This window comes from Athene noctua, chromosome 5 (assembly GCF_965140245.1).
Source record: "Athene noctua chromosome 5, bAthNoc1.hap1.1, whole genome shotgun sequence".
Lineage (NCBI taxonomy): Eukaryota > Metazoa > Chordata > Aves > Strigiformes > Strigidae > Athene > Athene noctua.
This window is the reverse complement of record NC_134041.1, coordinates 57853203-57873209: the sequence shown is the minus strand read 5'-3', so window position 1 is coordinate 57873209 and position 20007 is coordinate 57853203. Positions and strand designations below refer to the sequence as shown.

Here is a 20007-nt window from a genome sequence, read left to right as displayed (position 1 = left end):
TAGTGTTTAGTCCATTGGTGTACATTGTATCACCAGTGGAGGGTCAGTCTACAATCAACTCAATATGGGTGATAAGTTTTTAGGCTTCCATCCTCAAGCTGACGCCCTTTTCTTTACCTGGCACTGTGGAATACGCAAATAGAAAATCTGCTTCTACTGGGATTTTGTATCTTGGATTGGCATCTGTTTCCAGAGTGTCATTTGCAGGTCCAGAGTCAGTTTGTATACCTTCGTCAAATTCAGAGCCTCTGCATGCCTGAAAGCAGTGAAGACAAAGAGAACTTGTCCAATAAGGAGAATCAAGTTGTTATAAAAATATGTATCCATTAACATTTTTTAATGGATACAGTTTTAAGCAGTAATTTGCATGCATTAGAAGCAGAAATGTGATTCTGGGGGATATCAAATTGTTCAGTGATAAAATTACTAGCTTACCCATTTAAAAATATACATCCTGTACAGTAAAGTGAGGTAATGGTGTTGCAGGTTGTGCATCTCAGTGGATTGTCAAAGCACCAAGCCAGCATCATCTTATACTAACCATGATTAATTTTACTAAAGTCATCCTCAGCACTCAATTATTACATAATATTTTGTGCAGCACGACTTCTGGACATTTTCTTTACAGTGAATTACACGTTGTCTTTGGCTCCTGACATGCACTGCTGTGGCACTACATTTCACAGAATAACAAATCACATCCTGAGATCATCTAGTCCACTCCCCCTTCTCAAGCAGGGGCAGCTACAGCAGATGTCCAGGACTGTGTCCAGTTGGGTTTGGAATATCTCTACAGGTGGAGACTCTACAATCTGGGCAACCTGTTCCAGTGTTCTACTTTTCCAGTGTTTGACCACCCATTTCAAGTATATTGCATTGTTAACGTTTTTCCATTTCTTTCTTTTATTCTTAATTCCTTTTTAATGATGTGGTTTAGCTAAAGGGCACACTTCAACCAGTCCAGTTTGGTAAGTTTCAGCTCTTGATCAGTAGCTTTGACTGACAGCTCTTGCAAAAAAAAAAAAAATTGGTGTGATGGGCTTAAATAACACCAGTTGGTTGCCTTTATTAAGATAATTTTAAAGACAACACCCATTCCAAACTTACAAATAAAAGAAACATCACTTTAGTAGTATGAAGAAATGTATGAATATAATGTAGAAGAAACGTAATGAAGTATGAAAATAGACAGTTTTCACTTTGAAGTTGAAGGTTAACTGATGGAACAGCCTACAGAAAACCACATCTGCTGCAACTCCCATACCTACACAATACTATGATAAAAAAGAGAGTTTATAGCCCTGGTATATCAGTTAATACTGTTTGAAACAGCTGTGTTTAAAAGCTTAAGTAATATACAACTAATGATATGCTAACACAATAACATGATATAAATTTTTAGGCTAGGAGAGAAAAAATATTTCTTTTAGCAGAATGCAGCTATTTGTAGAGACAGCCTGTCTTCAGAGAGACCTGGACAGTACTATTTCTACTGATAATCATGTACTGTCCTCAGCTCTGTCTGCACAAGAGGAAGTTTATCTTTCTGCTTTGAAATTCATACATTATCAAGTGCAAAGAGAAACCATGTACAAAATTACAATGACAATATGTTCTTTACATCTGTGAGTCTTGTATACAAATTATCTTTTAAAACCAAACAAGCCACTCACAGTCAACTTCTCTTGACACATTTTTTCACAAAACCTCCAGCAAAATCCAGTAAGTTAACCTACAGGGCTCTTCTAGAGCAGACAATCAACACGACATGCTTGCCACACTGCAGCAGTAGGATACTATATTTACCTTAGGGCTATTACCTGAATAAAAAATAATTTGGGTTTGCCTATAAGGCTTTTGCACTTGTCCCCTCTGAATAACGCAGTCAAACTCTTGATAGCCATGGGTCCATCAGTGCCATAGATGAGCCCTTCTTCCCCATGGCTTAGAAGGATACAGGCAAAACAAGCAGCATCACTGTGATTCTCCTCAGCAGCTACAAAACAAATACTTCTTAGCCAAAAGGAAGCAACATTTAAAATGAAAATTATATTTAGCAAACACATTTTTCTAAGACTAAATATACATTGGGCCTCTACCAGAAGACATAAGGAGAAGCGGATAAAGATGACGCATTCCTCTTTCTAGTCAAGTGATGAGCACCTTGAACACATGAACTTATCCTTCACTTGACTCCGAGTTCAGCCCACTGAAGTCAACAGGCTGGACTCTTTATCTAATATGACAAGGCTCTTCACCTAATACACAGGACAGGTGCTTTGCCTAACATGACAAGAAAGCTGTATTTCTGAATTGACATTGGAGGAAAAGGTAGGGAATTAAGTCTAATCCGTTCAGAAACTGAATCCTTCTATACAGAAAATTGCATGTAGTGGGGACTAAGCAATCTCTTCCAATTTGACCTGCTTTGAGCAGGGGGTAGATTCAGTGACTTCTAGAGGTCTTCTCTACTCTAAATTATTCTATGATTCTAAATTTTTACCTTGCTTCAGTAATTTTTCCATATCATCACGGCTTCGGTCATTGTATGTGCAAACCTCAAACCCTAAGCTTTTAAAACTCTTAGCTAGATCTCCAGCATCTTTATCAGTGCCATTGCGTGTACCCATTCCTGCCAGAAAACAAAGAACATGGTTGATTGCACATTACACAATTCAAAATAATCCACGTGTTCAAAGGTAAATTTTTAGGTTTATAATAACTAAACCTAAACAATGTCATGGTGACATGATTTTAAAACAATCTTCTAACAGCATTCTCAGCATTGAGAACAAATTGTGAGATTTGTTTTAACACAAAATAGTGCAAGGCTCAATGTTAACACTTATCCTGAAAAATGTTGCCGCGCCTCCAGCACCTTGCAACATAGGACCTCTGTGGATGGTTCTATTTCCTTTTGGTTATGCAGTGTAACATATGCATAAAGCACCCCAAGGAAAAACAGTTGCAAAGAGTCTCTATGATACCCACATAAAAGAAACTGATGTAAATTATTTGGAATATACACTTCATTTAGTGTGTTTGCCAAGTGTATAAGAAAAGACCTATGAAGTTGACTACAACACAAATAGCTGTCTGCTTTGAAACCGTACATGGTCTGAAAAGTCAAATGCAGGAGTGTGAACAGAACACAGCTAAAGCTATTAGCTTTTGTAGCTCATAGCTGTAGTACAGGGACAGAGCAATTATAACATGGGCTGCAGATGCCAAAGTTCAAACTTTAACAACACAGCCTTAAACTCTGGGATAAAGGTTTAGTTTGAAGTTGGTAGAGCAAGGTGACATGCTCTTTGAAACATATAATGCAAAGAAGCTGAAAAGAGCCACTCTAATATAAGTGTTAAAGAACAGGAATAAATTGTAGGAACAACTATTTATCAAGAAAGAGAAATATATTCATTAAAATTCCATGTCCTAAAAATAAAATGCTTATTGAGTAATGAAAGTATAAGAAGTCTGAAGTCTGTAATGAGTATCATCAAAGAAAGAACATTACCTGTTTTGTCTTCAAAATTTTTGTTGTTTATAATAATACATTTGCCAACTTTCTTGTAGTCCATATTATACTGGAATGTGGGTGTAACAATTCGGTACTGATTACTGAGAGAGGACTTTGGCTGTTCTTCTTCTCCATTCTTCTTTCTTCTAGGTGAAGCAAATGAAATTGTTGTTAGTGGTCAGTCACATGCAGTGTGCCTATTTATCTTAATTCAAACCGTTCAGGCAGCACTACCTAATGTTTTTTCTTCTCTAATGTTTGTTTTCTTTCTTCATATTTCAGATCGAGGCATAAAGATCTTGTGATTTCCATGAAGTGATTATTGTATGTGACTGCACTCTGATGATGGCAAAATGACTCTAGAGTGAACTGCAGGCAATGGCAGTATACTCAGATCCTGACCCACAGATAAAACAAATGGCCTAAACATGAAGTCAGGCTGTTAGTAACCTTTTGCAAACTATGGTTCTGGACATATTTTACTTTTACAATAAATAATTCATGGAAGGACAGACAGATCTCCCTTAATAACTCTTCCAAACACAAGAAGATATGCAGTTTACCCAATGGGGTGATTTGTTTATTGAATCACCATCATCCCTAAATTCTCTGAAGATTAAGACCGAGCAGTAGGTAGTTTCTACTGATAAAGGTTGTAGATGTGAATAGGTCATGTGTTAATTTGGTCTGCCAAACAGCAGTCTGAACCTATGCAAAAAACTAAGCACATTTTAATGTAATCATTAATACCTGAACCTCACTTCAGAAAAAAACAAACCAAAACGAGCTTTAAATGCTCTCTGTTAATATGACTGTGTACTGACCTTTCTGCTACGTGCAGGAGTCTTAGATTGGATTAGAAAGATATGCAAAGGGATAGCACAGACATTACTCACCAATTTATTCTAAACAAAGTATTAAGAACAAATCAATTAAGCCAACATGCACACCTGAAATACAGGCATGAGGCACTCAGCAGTACTTGCTTTTAGAGGCAGACTTTTTGGTCCAAGCAGGTGGCTTCAGACATTGGTAAGATCTCAAGCAGGACTGAAGCCAGTGATCACCTGTAAAGGGTCTGATCCAACCTCAGCACTATAAACAAGCTTTGGAGCAAGTCTAGTTAGAAACAATGCTCAGGAAAGGGCAGAAGATGTTATCAGCACCTCTCTTACTTATTTGGTCCAGCATCCTGCTTCCAATAGTATTTATTGCTGATGTCTGAGAGGAAAACACAATCTCCTTTTGCAGCACTAATAAGTGTATGATACAGTTTGTTTTTAATAAAATTAGATTTTCCCCATAATCTCAATTAAGTACTTTCACTATTCTCACTCTGACACCTTTCTAAAGAATTACTAAGCTATTTGCTTCAATAATAGCCTGTAGACATCATTGCTACAAATTGATTAAATGTTGTTTAGGTAATTTACTTTCTTACCTTCCTGATTTAACAATTGTTGTCTTTTAGCTTTGAGTGTCCTCTTTTATATTACTAAAGGACAAGACTTAATTGAAAACTATAACAAACCTTCTCTAGATGATTCATCATGTTTAAATGCAAGTGCGATTCAATTTTAAAACAGCTTCTTTTTATCTCTGAGAGCCCTCATGTTCTGTTATAAAGGGCCAAATTAAATAGCTGCACCTGGCAGGCTTTCTCTGTACTCTTGTACTCTTGTACATGTGACCATCCTAATAACATCTCCTCTCTTAGACTTTTCTTAGAGACTACAAAACAAGATATTCAATCATATCTACTTGAGAATTTTGTCTGATCATCTGGAATGTTGGTATTCTGCCTGCATACTGCTTCCTGAGGGCTCTGGGAGTAATAATTAAATATGCTTTGCATCAAGAAAAGACTTTAGCCATTTTAAAGAATTATCCACAGTGGTATGATGCCAATATTAGACTTGACTTTCAAAGAGATCCTGGATTCTTATTTTAGCCTAAAATTACCCTTCATCCTATATCACTAGACACCTCTCTGGCAAAGACAGAAAAAGAAATTTCAGAACAACAAGTAACCACTCAGGTCGATGAAGAGGCTAATTTCTTCAGTCCACACTGGATTGAAGTTTCTACAGATATATCTGGCTTCACTGACTTCCTGAAAAAGCTGTATGACTAACAGTGGCTGTTACACACAATAGGATATTTTCAAGGGGATTGTACACGAATTTCTGTTTATGTCCAACCAATGAACAGTTGTGAACACTCAGGACAGATCCACATGAGCAGCACGGTATCATGTTCGCACTGTCTACTCTCCTAAAATGCTGGAAGTGATCTAATTCTAGTCCAGAAGTCATGCAGCCACATTACCCCCCAACAAGACTCACTGAAAATAGCAGCTGGGGAATAAGTGGCGTAATAATGTAGCCACACAACTTGCCGGAAACCACTTCACTTCGGAGTTCAATAGTTTGCACTCATTCATGTGGAAACACTTGGGAGTTTAAGGCATGTAGCTTCTACAGTTGCTATTCCCAGAAGTATGCCAGACGCTCTATGCCAGTTAATGTCAAATGTCACAGACAAGCCTCTTCAGCATGGTAGCACACATAAGTCTATCATTTCCCCACTCCTTTACAGAGGATAGTATGGCTTTGTTCTAATGATTCCTTCTGAGCTGAACAGGCTAACAAGACACTAAGCCACCACGGCAGGCTTTGTTGAGTTACCGCCTATCATTTCTTTACTAGCTGACAAAAAAAAGTTTCAGAAATCTTATGGTATCTGTCCAAACTGAACAAATAAGGAAGCAAAGGTTTTGGCGTATATGTATCCTGGGCCTGCAGTCCAGAGAGAAACTGTTTTTTGAAGTTTCTGTTTTCTTTGCCAACATAGCACAATATGGGAATTGCCTGACTGGATGAAACTGATAATATAAGGTCCAACTCTTCAATTTCAACAAGATAAATCAGACCTTGTAATAATGACTAATGAAGTAATAAATACATAATAATTAGTCCTTAAGGGAAATGCCCTGTCAGTGACAGGCTGGCTTATGACTGAAAAGCCTAAAGCTTTCCAGATAAACTTCTATTTTATAAGCTCTGAACTGGATACATGTTAATATAGATGTTTACTGCCGTTGTTCTTACTGAGGTTTCTAATCACCATATTTTACAAAAGGTTTTCCACACGTTCATTATGTGCTGTTATAAAATGTTTTAAACTATTTGCCCTCAGTTTTATTTCATTCTGCTTCTCTGACATTCAGTGTCTTTAATTTCCCTCTTTTGGGTTTCAAACTTGCCCAAACTAAATAGAAACTTGAATTTTATGACTGTTTACTTTTTCTTCAGCTTTTAATTACAACTGCGCTGTAACTCCTCACTCCACTAGTGCTCACTTAAGACAGAAATATTCTTCTTATCACTGCTCTCACATATTTCAAGTTTTCTCCCTTTGGTCAAGAGTTCAGTAAAATTGAAACTCCACTCTGGCAGCCTCATACAGCTTGCACATTTTCACCTTTACTGTGTCTCTAAATTCAGGCCTTAGGCTTGACAACAGTATGTCTGGGAACGTGATTTCATCAAGGCTAGACTGAACTGGTGTCAACCCTGGGAAAACCATTATTACCAACTTTTCACTTTTCAGATATAAAATTAAAGTGAACCATACCATTTATCATTTTATTACTGAACTTTTAAACAGTAAAGGCCAAATTTCTTGTCACCATGACTGGCTAAAATTCTTTCAATGTCAATGGAGATACACCACTTGCCTTAGTAGTGAACTTGATTGTCAAAAGGACTGCTACTTTTAACAAGAAACTTTATTTGCTGTTAAACTTTGGGTAAATTATGATTTCAGTATGTATGCTAACAAGATTTAAGGATAAAAATATCACTGTTAACATTTAACTATACTTAAAGATTATTTCCAATAACAATTTTACTGAAAGCAGTGTCTCTTAGCAGCTGAGATCTCCTCTCCTTTGCCCTCCTTTCTACTGGCATCTTCCTGTACTTTTCTTTGCTACTGTATATTAGTATGACATAACAACATGCTAAGAATCCATGTGCTAGATAACGGCTTCCTTGAGTGTTGCAGTCTCTCATCATCTCTCCCACTTGCTACAGCCAAGCTCTTGGGCTCAGCTCTGCCAGTCCTCCACAGAAACAAGTCTTCCCGTGACAACCAGCTGCTTAACTTGAAGTGTAGTGATATTTCCATGGGGAGGGTCCTCACCTTCCATACATTACATAATCAAATGTCAGCAGTGTAGTCTGGTATTGCCTACCTTTGTGAAAGGCGTAGAGGCCAATAACTGTAAAAAAATCTGCTCTAAGAAAGGTGGTCTGCTGAACTATATGGACTCCCCTTAGAAGAGTACCAGCGTAATGCAGGGAAAGTTCTCAACAGAAGAGTGGGTGAAAGGGAAACATTAAGAAATGCAATCTCTAGGGTACAAACTGTTACACCAATGCATTTACTAAACCTCAACATTGATTAAAAAGAGGATGATAGTAACTGACGGACAACAGAGTTCTTCTGAAAACATGAGCTGCTTGGCCTTAAAAGCAACGTGACAGCACACAGAAGAAACAGCTGTCCCTGGAAAAGAGCAGTCACTTAAATAGCTTTACAGGCAGAGGATTAGATGAATAAAGACAAATTTCATGATCATCACTTCCCAGTCACAACATGGGAAGAGTTTCCTGTTTGTTTTTTTCCTGTTTGCTTTTCTAAGAGGAAATTAATGTGTTAATCAAAATGAACTCTAAAAATGATATTACAGAGGGATATCTGGGCTTTGAAAACAGTTGTAGTCCCTTTTTCTCCCCGGAAAGTTAGGAACTTTGTTGCTGTACCGAAAAATATAAGATAAAAGAAGTCTATAATTATGATACTATTCAATTTAAGGAAGTCGATGTTCAGAGGTGGGTGGAAAAGGCTAAACTGATTACATTCATTTCTATTCAAAGTACACACACACAGAAGAAGAGAACTCTGTCTTACTCTTGCTCTATGAAGTTCAGTAAATTTGGGCTTTATTGATAAGGAATATCACAGAACACTGTGATAGTTTTTACTCTGACATGCTTCTTTAATACAATGTGCAATCTTATATAAATTTTGGATGACTGATAACAGGTTTCTGTTAAACAGAAAACTTGCCTTAAAAACATGCTATTTTTACAGAACACATAATCTCAGGATCCATTCTGGAGTCCCCATGCCTTTTGGCATTGGACAATAGTTTTATTCTAGTTTCTGTCACACTGTCAGCCTTTCTGTTGAGTCCAGACAGGAAGATTATAGCAGCGGTACAGTGACAAAGCCCATAGTACAAACATTCTCAGGTAATCCATCAACATCCACCAGAACTTTCATACACTTAATGTTGTGGGATGCAAAGTATCTTAGAACTGCAATGCTTTTTATTCTATTACAAACAACTGAGATGTTTCCCTCATGACTTTTACATTTGGGGACCTCTTTAAAGGCTTCATTCTAATAAATTCCCCATTGAGTTACAATACTGTGGGATAAGTGTACAGGACAATACATTAGTTTTAAGACCTCTGAAGAAACTGATGTAGCCTATATTGCTGATTTAATGGTACGCAGTTTGTATGGCTCTATGCTGCTCTTTCTGTCTAAAAATCTCCACTCCTTCCATTATTGCACACACAATATAAATGGTGGTTGCGACTACTGCTTATCACAAGTGCTATGTTTATTCTCCTGGGGAAAAATCCTGGATTGGATTTTTTTTTTTTTTTTAGATAGGTAGCTAAAGGATAGACAGAAAACAGTGAAAAAGCAGAGGGGATTGTGTTTAAATTCACAAAGCATCACCAAGCTATGTGTAGTAAAAATGAGCGTGCTGGAGACCAGTTCGGAGTTATTCTTCCAAAAGAAGTGAACAGCAAAGAGAATTCATAAATTAGACAAATCAAGGTTCAATATTTTGTTCTATGTTTCTACCTTAGTCTCAATAGTTAGTGGTCTATTCATATGTCTGATGCTTTCTGATAATCATGCATTAATATGTCATGCTCCTACATTAACTTATCTCCAAACTGTCAGCTTTAATACTTTTATCCAGCTTTAATACTTCTATCCAGTCTAATTTCACCATATTTAGTACACCTCTAATTACTGTACAGTCTCCCCTCTTTGAATTTTTTTTTTTCTCTTGAAACCTATTGGCAATAACAAGCAAAAGACACTTGTTAAACCTGAGTAGAGCTTTTTAGATCTTAAGTTCTTTAAGGCAGACTCTTTGTTCTTTGTCAGAGCCGTTTTGGTAAAGTGTCACACAGATTTAGAGCTGCATGCAAATAATAGATTATCCTGTTGCCTTTTTCCATTAATATTGCATCAGTCTGGCAGAGCAGCAACATTTCTGGACAAGAAGAATGTGTCACTACTTGAATTGTCTTTTATAAAAATGAATATTCCTTTAGTGTTAAAAATCAGAAAGCATAAATTATATGGGATAAGGACTAAGTATTAACCATAAGGGATAGACCAGCTACTAAAACTGTACTTCCCTGCATTTGATGGTGTGATCCTGGGTCACACGCTAAGAAGGCAGCATGCTGGAATACTAAGTGAAGCTTCCGTTAAACACTAACAGGAGCCACTGCAGAAGACATTGGCATTTGGGAGATCTCAATTCTCTTTCTAACCTGACTGTCACATGCTATGGCTCACAAAACTTTTCTCCTGAATGTACTCCAATGGAAGGTGCAATTTCCATCTCTCTCTTTTCAGACAATGTGCTGGGTTTGTGTGTGTGGTGAGGTTTTTGGTAGCCGTGGCCCCCTATGAGAAGCTTCTTGAAGCTCGCCTGACTCCAAGTTGGACCCACCTCTGCACCAAGCCAATTAGTGATGATGGCCACAGCTCTGCGATAACTTATTTAAGGGGAATCTGAGAGGAGGAGTTTGAGTTGTGAGGAGGAGTTGCAAGGAGGATACCTCTGTGAACACCAAGGTCAGTGGAAGAAAGGAGGAGGAAAAGGGGGAAGTGTACCAGAGCAGAGACTCCCCTGCAGACTGTGGTGAGAGGGCAGGCTGTGCCTCTGCACCCAGGGAGGTCTCTGGTGGAGCAGACACCCACCAGCAGTCTGTGGAGAACCCCATGTCAGAGCAGTTGGCTGCACCTGAAGAAGACTGGGAATCTGTGTGAAGAATCCCCCACTGTTGTAGTTCAGCACTGGGAGGATTGCAACACACGGGAGGGACGCATGCTGGAGCACTTTAGGAAGGGTTGTGGCCCACGGAAGGACTCATGTCAGAGAAAGTTCGTGGAGGACTATCTCTTGTGAAAGGGACTCCATGCTGGAGCAGAGGAAGAGTGTGAGGAAGTCCTTCCCCTGAGGAGGAAGGAGCAGCAGGACTGACCGTATCCCCCATTCCCTACCCTCCCACCCTCCAGCTTGAGGAGAGGAGGGAGAGAAATTGGGAGCAAAACTGAGCCTGGGAAGAAGGGAGGGGTGGGGGAAGGTGTCTTTAAGATGTAGTAATACTTCCCACTGTCCTACTCTGTTTGTTAAGTACTGTTGGTTTTAGTGTTTGCATTAAATTGATGTTCTTCTTCTTCCCCTAAGAAGTCTGTCTTTTGCTGGTGACCATAATGGGTGAATCATCCCTCCCTGCCCTTATCTCAGTTCCAGAGCCTTTTGCTTTATTTTTTCCTTTTCATTCCTGAGGGGGAAGGGGTGAGTGAGCAGCTGCATGGTGCTCAGTTGCCCTCTGGGCTCAAACCACGACAGGTAATACCTTACAAAGGACTCTTTTGAAAGAGGTTAAATATAATTCTAAACCAAGAAAATAAATACTATCCCTCACAATCTTTTTTTTTTTTTAGACAAAGGTTACTCAGGCTTCCAAATTATGTGCCAGTAGATAAACTGAAAAAGAGCTTAAGAGTTGAAGCAAAAATCTCCTGAGGAAAAAGGGGCAATACTAAGCAGAAGTTCAAGTAAATATCACATATTTTCACTTTCTCTACTGAAAGTTATTAGCAAATGACTGCTGACTTTGATAGACTAGCACTAACAAAATAACCAATCTTTAGAAGGCTATTTTTAAATATGCTCCAGATAAATGGAAAAAAATTCTAATATTAAAGTAGAATCTTTTTGACATAGTAGAAAGTCTTCCTTCAGATAAGCAAAGAGAAGCAGTCCTATAAAACTGAATATAAAAGTTCCGCAAAAAGCATCTAAACATTATTTCACCTATATTGCTTACTATGGCAAGGAAATGTCTTACACAGAAGGCATGAAAACTGAAAGCTGTAGTTTAGAATAGCAAACATAAACAACACAATACAACCTCCGCCCTCTGAACATTCAAACACAAAAATCCGTCAAACGGTCCTAGGTTTCTGTTCCCTTTAATGGTCTTGTTTTGTCTGTTAAAAAAGATTTAAATTATGGGGAAACATGCCAAACTGATAATACTGGAGTCTAAAGTTCATATTTACCAATGACATATGAAGTCTGTGCAACCCTTGCATCTTCATATACTACTCTGCTGAAGTACCTAAACCTTGAAAGTAATTTTTGGGAACAGGGGGAATAAAGGGAAATGGCAAGTGTGCTTACTCAAACACCACAGCCCCTAGCTGAACGAACCCTCCTTTCCTCCTGGGAGCAGGCCTACTAAAAGCAACAGAACTAGTCAGGCAATAAAATAATGCCCGTTTGTAACTGTTTTCAAGATCAGGCCCATGGTAATTCTTTAGCCTCCAGCTTCTTTTAAAACTGCCAATTATTGTTCATCACTTCTTAAGTACATCTTTGGAATGAGATTGTTAGCTGGCTAAACAATGTCAGTTTAAAAGTCACTGGAGGCAAAGCCTTTGCTCGAATGAATCTGAAACTATGAAGCTCATGGAGACATTACCTCTTGTTTCTTTGGAAACCCATGTCCCAAGCTCTCCTTATAACTGTAAACATGCTGATTTTGAAAGGAAAATATTGCTGTAGCAGTCTTGAAAGAAAGGAGTTCGGTAAACAGTGGGATTATTTCCTTGAACTTATAAAGATAATAAAAGAGCTGGAAGGGACCTAAACTATCATTAACAAATTCTTTGCCCAAGATGGGACTGAGTTCATTCATCCAGTAGAACAGTATTATATTGAAAACCTCCTTTTGTTCTTACTATGACATGTGCAGCACTGTTACAGATTTTGCAGAAAAATCGCAAAATAAAATGCTTAAATTTTTTTAAAGAAATCCTGGCATTTCCCTAAGTTTCCTGTAGCATGTTGTATCACCTCCAACAGTAGAACACAAGTTAAAAAATATTTAAGTTATATGCTAGGTCATATAACTTTTGCTCAGATAACTTGATGAAAAGTATTAAACAAACCAAAATGCTCAACTAGGGGGATATGCTCTGTTATCCACTAAAAGCCACTTAGTCATGCTCTGGACAGAGGACTGAGTGTGAATCCTGCTTCTGCTATTGAATAACTTTGGGAAGGTAACTCCACATCTCTTGGTCTTAGTTTTTCATTACAAAATGGAGCCTAAACAAATTTATTTCATAAAATCATTGCAGATCTCACGGCTTCTTTGCAGGGAGACAGTAGTGTACACTAAACTAGAGAATGAATTTAAAATCCACTATTTTGTACATCTGTACAATATTTACATCGAGAGTGTGTGAAGTAGCTTACTACCACGTGCCTCCTGGAAAAAAAAGGCTTGAAATAACGGCATTCTTACTGTCCAGTATGGAGGTTTATGATAGATCTCAGTCCAAAACCAAATTCCTATCTTTGGTTACATTAGCTTCCCTGAAGAGATAAAACCTCTAGTGCCTGCACATGATTATTTAACATCAACTGCAAAAATGACAGGGTTGCAGTCCACAGAATATGGCATTTCCCCAAAGTATAGTATAGCCCTAAAGGCCTCTAGGATCTTGGCTTAACAGTAAAGATATCACAGCTCACTACACTACAGCTACTCAGCTGAACTACAGCAATGGCTACTTGTATGTTCCTTTGAAACCACAATCAAAAGTGTATTAGATCGAATCACAATAAGGCCTCACCTACCACAAAGCTTCACAACTGCAACAGTCTCAGAGATGAACACAATCAATGAGGTAGCTGCAACATGATAATTTCAGTAACTGACCCACTCGAGTGTGAGCACTTTTCATCTGATCTCTTGAAAAGCAAGCCACAAACCCTTACTCATTAGTTTCTACAAACCTGCAGCTTCTGTTTAATCTGCAGAATCTTTTAGATTTATACCCAACCTTTTTTTAAAAGATCCATTTATTCTTTGCTTAGAAAACATTCCTCCTATCTTCTGAGCTTCTATCACCTATATATATATGTGTGTGTGTGTGTGTATAGTACACTATATATTTGTATAGTACAAAAAAAATTATCTTTCAACTGTAGTTAAAGAAACTAAATCAAATTTAAATCCCTCATTATAAGACATTTTTCTCAAACCCTGAGCTATTCTTGTAGCTTTTTTTGCCCCATTTTAGTTTCAGACCTTTCTCCAATTAGGAGGGAGAATCTTCTGCAAGAACTTGTAAAACCCCAGTCCAGCACAGCTGGAAACTCACGTGTAATGAAAGGAGTTGAGCTGTTTGAAAGAGCAAACCTCTGACTACAACTTCTGGCATACTTTGTATATTGTATGTATCTTTGGAGTTCTGATAGTTACATCTAACAATGTCTTCCTCTTCTTTTAACTATGTGTTAGTGATGGCCTTATTGTAAGCCAAATCAAAACCATGGCTGCAATTTTATTTTTTACAAATGAAGCAGATGAAACGCACTGGGGCTAAGCCAGCTACACTTTTTAAAAAATGTTTCAACACAGACTGTTATGTCTAATATTGTCCACATTTTGCAACAGTTAAAAAGACAAGAGGGAAAAAAACCCCACAAACCAGGTAGCAGTATCCTAGTCTTGATGCACTTATTATTTTAAGTATCGTTTACAGCCTACATGACAATTTTGTGGTGTAACACCTGCAACAGAGAGGATCAAAACAGAGTAAATTCTAAACTCTGAACCATCAATTTGCAATTCATCTTCAACTTCCTACTTAGCTGCATGGTATTTGCTGTGCAGGCCTCACAATATTATATGCAACATAATAGTCAAATAACATTCAAAAGATGAAATTTTACAAATAAAGAAGATGGCTTACTGAAAGGCTTTCTGCTAATTTCTAGAAAACCTGCACATACATACCTTCCATGGGTGTTCTGGAAACTGAAATCTTGCATGATCATATCCTAGAGAGTATAATGTACATAGGCAACTGCCAATTATACGAAAAAAAAATGAAAAAGCCGCCTCACTTATCTATCATAGGTATTTAGAGCAATTAACAGGTATATATACTGCTATATGGACTGCCTGGAAAATGACGGAAAATGACCCAAAATAAAGCAACACCCCACCCCACCCCCCAACACTATTTCTCAGAGAACACTCTGGCTAGGATTAGCAATTGCAAAATGCAGTAGAGTTATAATTAGCATGATATAAGCACTGAAACTAAACTCTTTTAGGGTATTCATTCATGAGATTTCCAAACAGGTGGCACAGAATGGAGATAAATAACATTCTACAGTACCTTGGCTCATCATCAAATGGTACTCCACACTGCATCTGAAAACAGCTACAGCTTGTCCTCAAGAGCAAGTGTAATCTTCTTTGCTAATGCTAGGAGCCCACCATGCTCAGGGTTACATTGGAGAGTGAAACAGGATGCTCTCTGTGTTCAGGCCCAAAGATTCGCATGTGTCAGCAGTGGGTCACGCTGGACTTTTCTATGGGGCTATTCAAACCCTCACAGCTATCACCCTGCAAGCTGAGGTCATGCAGGCCTGATCTACCTTTGCTGACAAGCGGAAAACACGCTCCCATCGCTCTGATTCTATCACTATTCCTGTGTAAGAGTGTAGGAAAATACAGCACATCTTGAGATGGAGGTGGGAAAGAAGACTTCACTTTGTAACACATCTTTCTTCCTCCGCTCAAAACCTGATCCACCATTACTACAATATTTATACAATTAATATTTCTAAGAAAATGATGCCACTTAACACAGAGAGTTTACAAAACCTCTTTGTATTCTAATTCATAGAACTATTTCCTGTATGTTTACCCTTAAACAGTTTTGGTTTATTATAAATTTGGCTTAATTTGTCTCTGATTCCTCTGAGAGCTTAGAAATGTCACTACATAATAGCTTTCCTTCAAATTTTATATGATGACAGCCCAGAGTTTGTTGTAATGAAGGAAATAAATTATTACATTAAAAAGGAATTAGGATACTTGACTCACTGTTGTGATTGCTACAGATACAGTTCATGGATATCCATAGTGTTTGCTGTGTTTCACAAGATAAAGTCTCTAAGGGGACTGGAAACAAATATTGACTGTGAATTAATGACTTCTTACACTTCAGACTAGATATTATTTCAAGATATGGTACATCCAGTAAGCATCCAAGGGAAAGTACGAGCACTAGCCACAATTTTCACTAATTGTTATATATTCCTGCAGTGTTCTTCAGAAGTTGAGTTGCTGATCTAACAAAAACTGCAGTAACAAAAAATAATAAAACAACCTCTGTCTTAAAGGAGAGTAATGAAAATGAAACATCCCTGTTGCTCTATGTTAAAATCTCTTTATTATCTTTGTAGGAATTAACAGAGTATAGATGCCAGAACTTATGGCTTCTGAAATTTTATGTTCAGTGCTTTAGGAGAAAATGCACCGATTATTTAGCTTGTGCAAAGCAAAACCCACAATCTCCAAACAAAATTAAAATTATACTGTGCTAGACTTTGGAGTTAGGACAGTAAAAAGAAAGACCATCACCCATTTACAGGATAGACCACGGTGCAGTGATTTACTTAGAGACATAAATGTGACACTTGTAACAGAACTGCATTTTTAATTTTAAAACTGTCAAAGTTATGATAAAAAAGATGAAGTATCCTTCAAGGCATCATTTGGATTTGAAGACACTGATTTCAAGGCAAGAACAGCTGACATTCATGTAGTGGAGGCCAATACTGTTTCTTCACAAGCATACGGTGGTAGCAGAAGTACTTTTTCTATGAAGCAAGCAATTGATTTATCAGATCAGCATACTGGGTTTGCGTGGCAAGGTTTTGATAGTGGGGACTCTACAGGGGTGGCTTCTCTGGAAGCTGCTAGAAGCTTCCCCTGTGTCCAACATAGCCAGTGCCAGTCGGCTCCAAGAAGGGCCCACCACTGGCCAAGGCCAAGGCCATCAGTGGCAGTGGTAGTGCCTCTGGGATAACCTATTTAAGAAGGGGGAAAAACCACAAATGGCAACTGCAGCTGGAGAGAGGAACGTGAATATGTGACAGCAACAACTCTGCAGACACCAGGGTCAGTGAAAAAGGAGGGGGAGGAGGTGCTCCAGGCGCTGGAGCAGAGATTCCCCTGCAGCCCGTGGCGTAGCCCATGGTGAGGCAGCTGTGCCCTGCACCCACGGAGGTCCATGGTGGAGCAGAGACCCCCCTGCAGCCCATGGAGGACCCCACACCAGAGCAGAAGGATGCCCAAAGGAGGCTGTGACCCTGTGGGAAGCCCACGCTGGAGCAGGCTCCTGGCTGGACCTATGGACCCATGGAGGGAGCAGGTTTGCTGGCAGGACTTGTGACCCTGTGGGGGCCACATGCTGGAGCAGTTCATGAAGAGCTGCAGCCCATGGGAAGAACTCATGTTGAAGTTCATAGAGGACTGTCTACTGTGGGAGGGACCCCATGCTGGAGCAGGGGAGGAGTGTGAGGAGTCCTCCCCCTGAGGAGGAAGGAGCAGCAGAGACAAAGCGTGATGAACTGATCACAACCCTGGTTCCCCATCCCCTGTGCCACTGTGGGGGGGAGGGGGTAGAGAACTCTGGAGTAAAGTTAATCCCGGGAAGAAAGTAAGAGTGGGGAAAAGTGCTTTCAAGATTTGGTTTTATTTCTCATTACCCTACTCTGATTTGATTGGTAATAAATTAAACTAATTTCCCCAAGTTGAGTCTGTCTTGCCTGAGACAGTAAGAGATCCCTCCCTGCCCTTATCTTAACCCATGATCCTTTCATTATATTTTCTCTCCCCTGTCCAGCTGAGGAGGGGGAGTGACAGAGCAGCTTTGGTGGGCACCTGACATCCAGGAAGGGTCAGCCTGCCACAGATCAGGCCCAGTGTTTTCAAATGGCCCAAAAAATACAAAATGTGCAACTCTGGAAAACATATGCATCTGCATCACTGTGAAACTGTTCTTCAATAAAGTTCTATCTGCAAAGCAGCTTCTTACAAAGCAAATAAAAATAAGCTGTTGGTAATCAAAAGTGGATGGAAAATAGCTCCCCAAAAGACAGAAAAACAGAAGAGCAAAGCTGAAACAAAGACAAGTTTCCACACCTGTTATAGCTCCAAAGCTGAGGTTAAGCTGAGGCTGAATGTCAAAACCGAGTATTTATTCTTTGAAGGACAAGGCTATTTATTTTGAAAAATATGGCTGTACTGAGACAAGGGTCATGAAGGTCAAACAGACACCTTTGGTAACATCTGTGCTTCCCTACTTTGATGCCCCGTAACCCAAATAAACACCGTACAAATGAAAAGAAACCCTATGTATCCGTGAATCTTTTTGATCTAAATAGTAGTTTACAAACATGGCCGATAATATAACTACGTAACTATCATAACTATTGAACTACAGAAGGCAAGACACACACTGATGCTTGCAGCAAACTTTCAAATTAATTAAAATGAAAACTAACAAACTTTATAATGGCTTGGCTTGACAGAAATAAATACCTTACAGGTATTTTGTGTTTGCAGTGTTAAACATCTGAAGTACTCTTGGTGACTATAGTCAGTGTACCCTACAAGCCTCTCAAATTCCTCAGAGGGATTCTCTTACAATGTATTTCATGTTTCTGCATTAAGGGCACTACAGATTCACAGTTTCAATTGTTAACTAGGTATTTGTAAGAGTTCTAAGTATATATTTACATTATGTTGTCTGTTTCCAGATGAGAAGGGGAATACTGACTGTAAAAGAAGACAGTAGGGCTGAGGTAGATAAAAGTCACTAGGGGACAAATAGTTCTATACAATTAAATTAGAATAAAACTAGTACCTAGATCCTACTAATAACCACCTGCTTCTGCATTATGCTTCTTCACTGAAGCCCACAAACAGTCATGATTACTGACAGCACAAGTGTGAGTCTACCAAGCCTTAGGAATTTTCAGATGAAGCTTTTTTTAAAAAAAATAACTTTCATTATGACTAAACGAAATCTCTGCTTAATACAGTGGAAACACAATTTTATTTTGTTTCATGTTACATTATGTTTCCTGAATGCTAAAATAGGTTTGCTGCTATCAATCTCCCTAACAGAGTTCCCTAATAAAAGCCAAAAGATAAGAAATGAAGATATTAAATCATTCTGTGGAGAAGTGAGACTATTTTTAAAGCCTTGAAAGTGTAACAGGAACACATACAGCATAAAAAGAAAAATTTCTATGGTAAAAATTCTATTTGTTTCTATCACATAAAGAATTAAATACACTTTTGAAATCCTCAGCTCAGTCCTTCTTTAACCACGTTTTAAAATGTATGCTGGCTTGCCAGAGTGTATCCTACTATTTCTGTTTCCTGGAACAACTTTTTGCTCAACTGCAACGCGCCCTAACTTTTGTCCACGTTTTTGCAGTAAACAAAATTTATACCTTCCTGCCATCTAGTGGTTAAAAACCCCTAAACCAAACACCACCGGCAGATGTTAATTTAAAAATTGGCTCTTTCAACTCTTCTCCCCACCAAACAGTTTTTCCCCACCAACATTAACTAGGTCCTAGCACTTTTTCAAAGAAAAAGGAATATGTAGAAGATAATTCCCCTAAACTGGGGGAATTAGAACCTGTCCACTCTGTGGCTTCTTATGAGCCTCGTGGCCTCCATGGTAAAGCAGGCTCACAGACTTAGAGAAAATATGCTGTGGTGAGTAAGATTTTCTCTTATTTCTACTTACAGCTCTTGCTAGATAAATCTCCAGTCCCAGACAGAGAATGGTGAATTGGAGCTGTAAAGCTACTGGAAATAGCTGGTCTTTCTGCACAGCTTTGAATTCAGTTTCTCACTGTACTGTTCTCTTAAAATTAATATGCTTATATAACAATCCAAGTTGTTTTCCTATTGAGCTTATGTATTTTAAACAATAATAAATGAAATACAATGTTGACTTTCACTGAAAGTACTGCACAGCTGATAAAAACTGGGTTGCTAAATCAAAACAAGGGACCAAATTGTAGTTAATCTAAAGCATTTTAGACATCTTATTTTACAAGCATTAGTTTCACGTTGCCAAAATGAAGCCCTGGCAATCAAAACACAGAGCCATGCTGGTTTCAACTAAACCTACATCTAGCCTAGTATCTGGTCCTGACGAGTAACGAGTTTTAAGAAAACAAACAAAAGAAA

The 20007-nt window shown here is 38.5% G+C and overlaps 1 protein-coding gene across 3 annotated transcripts in view; it reads right to left on the bottom strand.

Moving 5' to 3' along the window:
- Nucleotides 1-20007, bottom strand: part of LOC141961144 (caspase-7) — a 48693-nt gene that overhangs the window by 25023 nt on the left and 3663 nt on the right. For all 3 annotated transcript variants that reach the window (XR_012633735.1, XR_012633734.1, XM_074907781.1), the window contains exons 3-6: nt 3518-3666; nt 2504-2632; nt 1821-1996; nt 118-256 (exon numbers count right to left, since the gene is read on the bottom strand). Coding sequence is in view for 1 of the 3 variants with exons in the window: in XM_074907781.1 (XP_074763882.1) it covers nt 118-256; nt 1821-1996; nt 2504-2632; nt 3518-3666 (593 nt within the window). In the remaining 2 variants the exon portion in view is untranslated. The remainder of the gene's footprint in view (nt 1-117; nt 257-1820; nt 1997-2503; nt 2633-3517; nt 3667-20007) is intronic.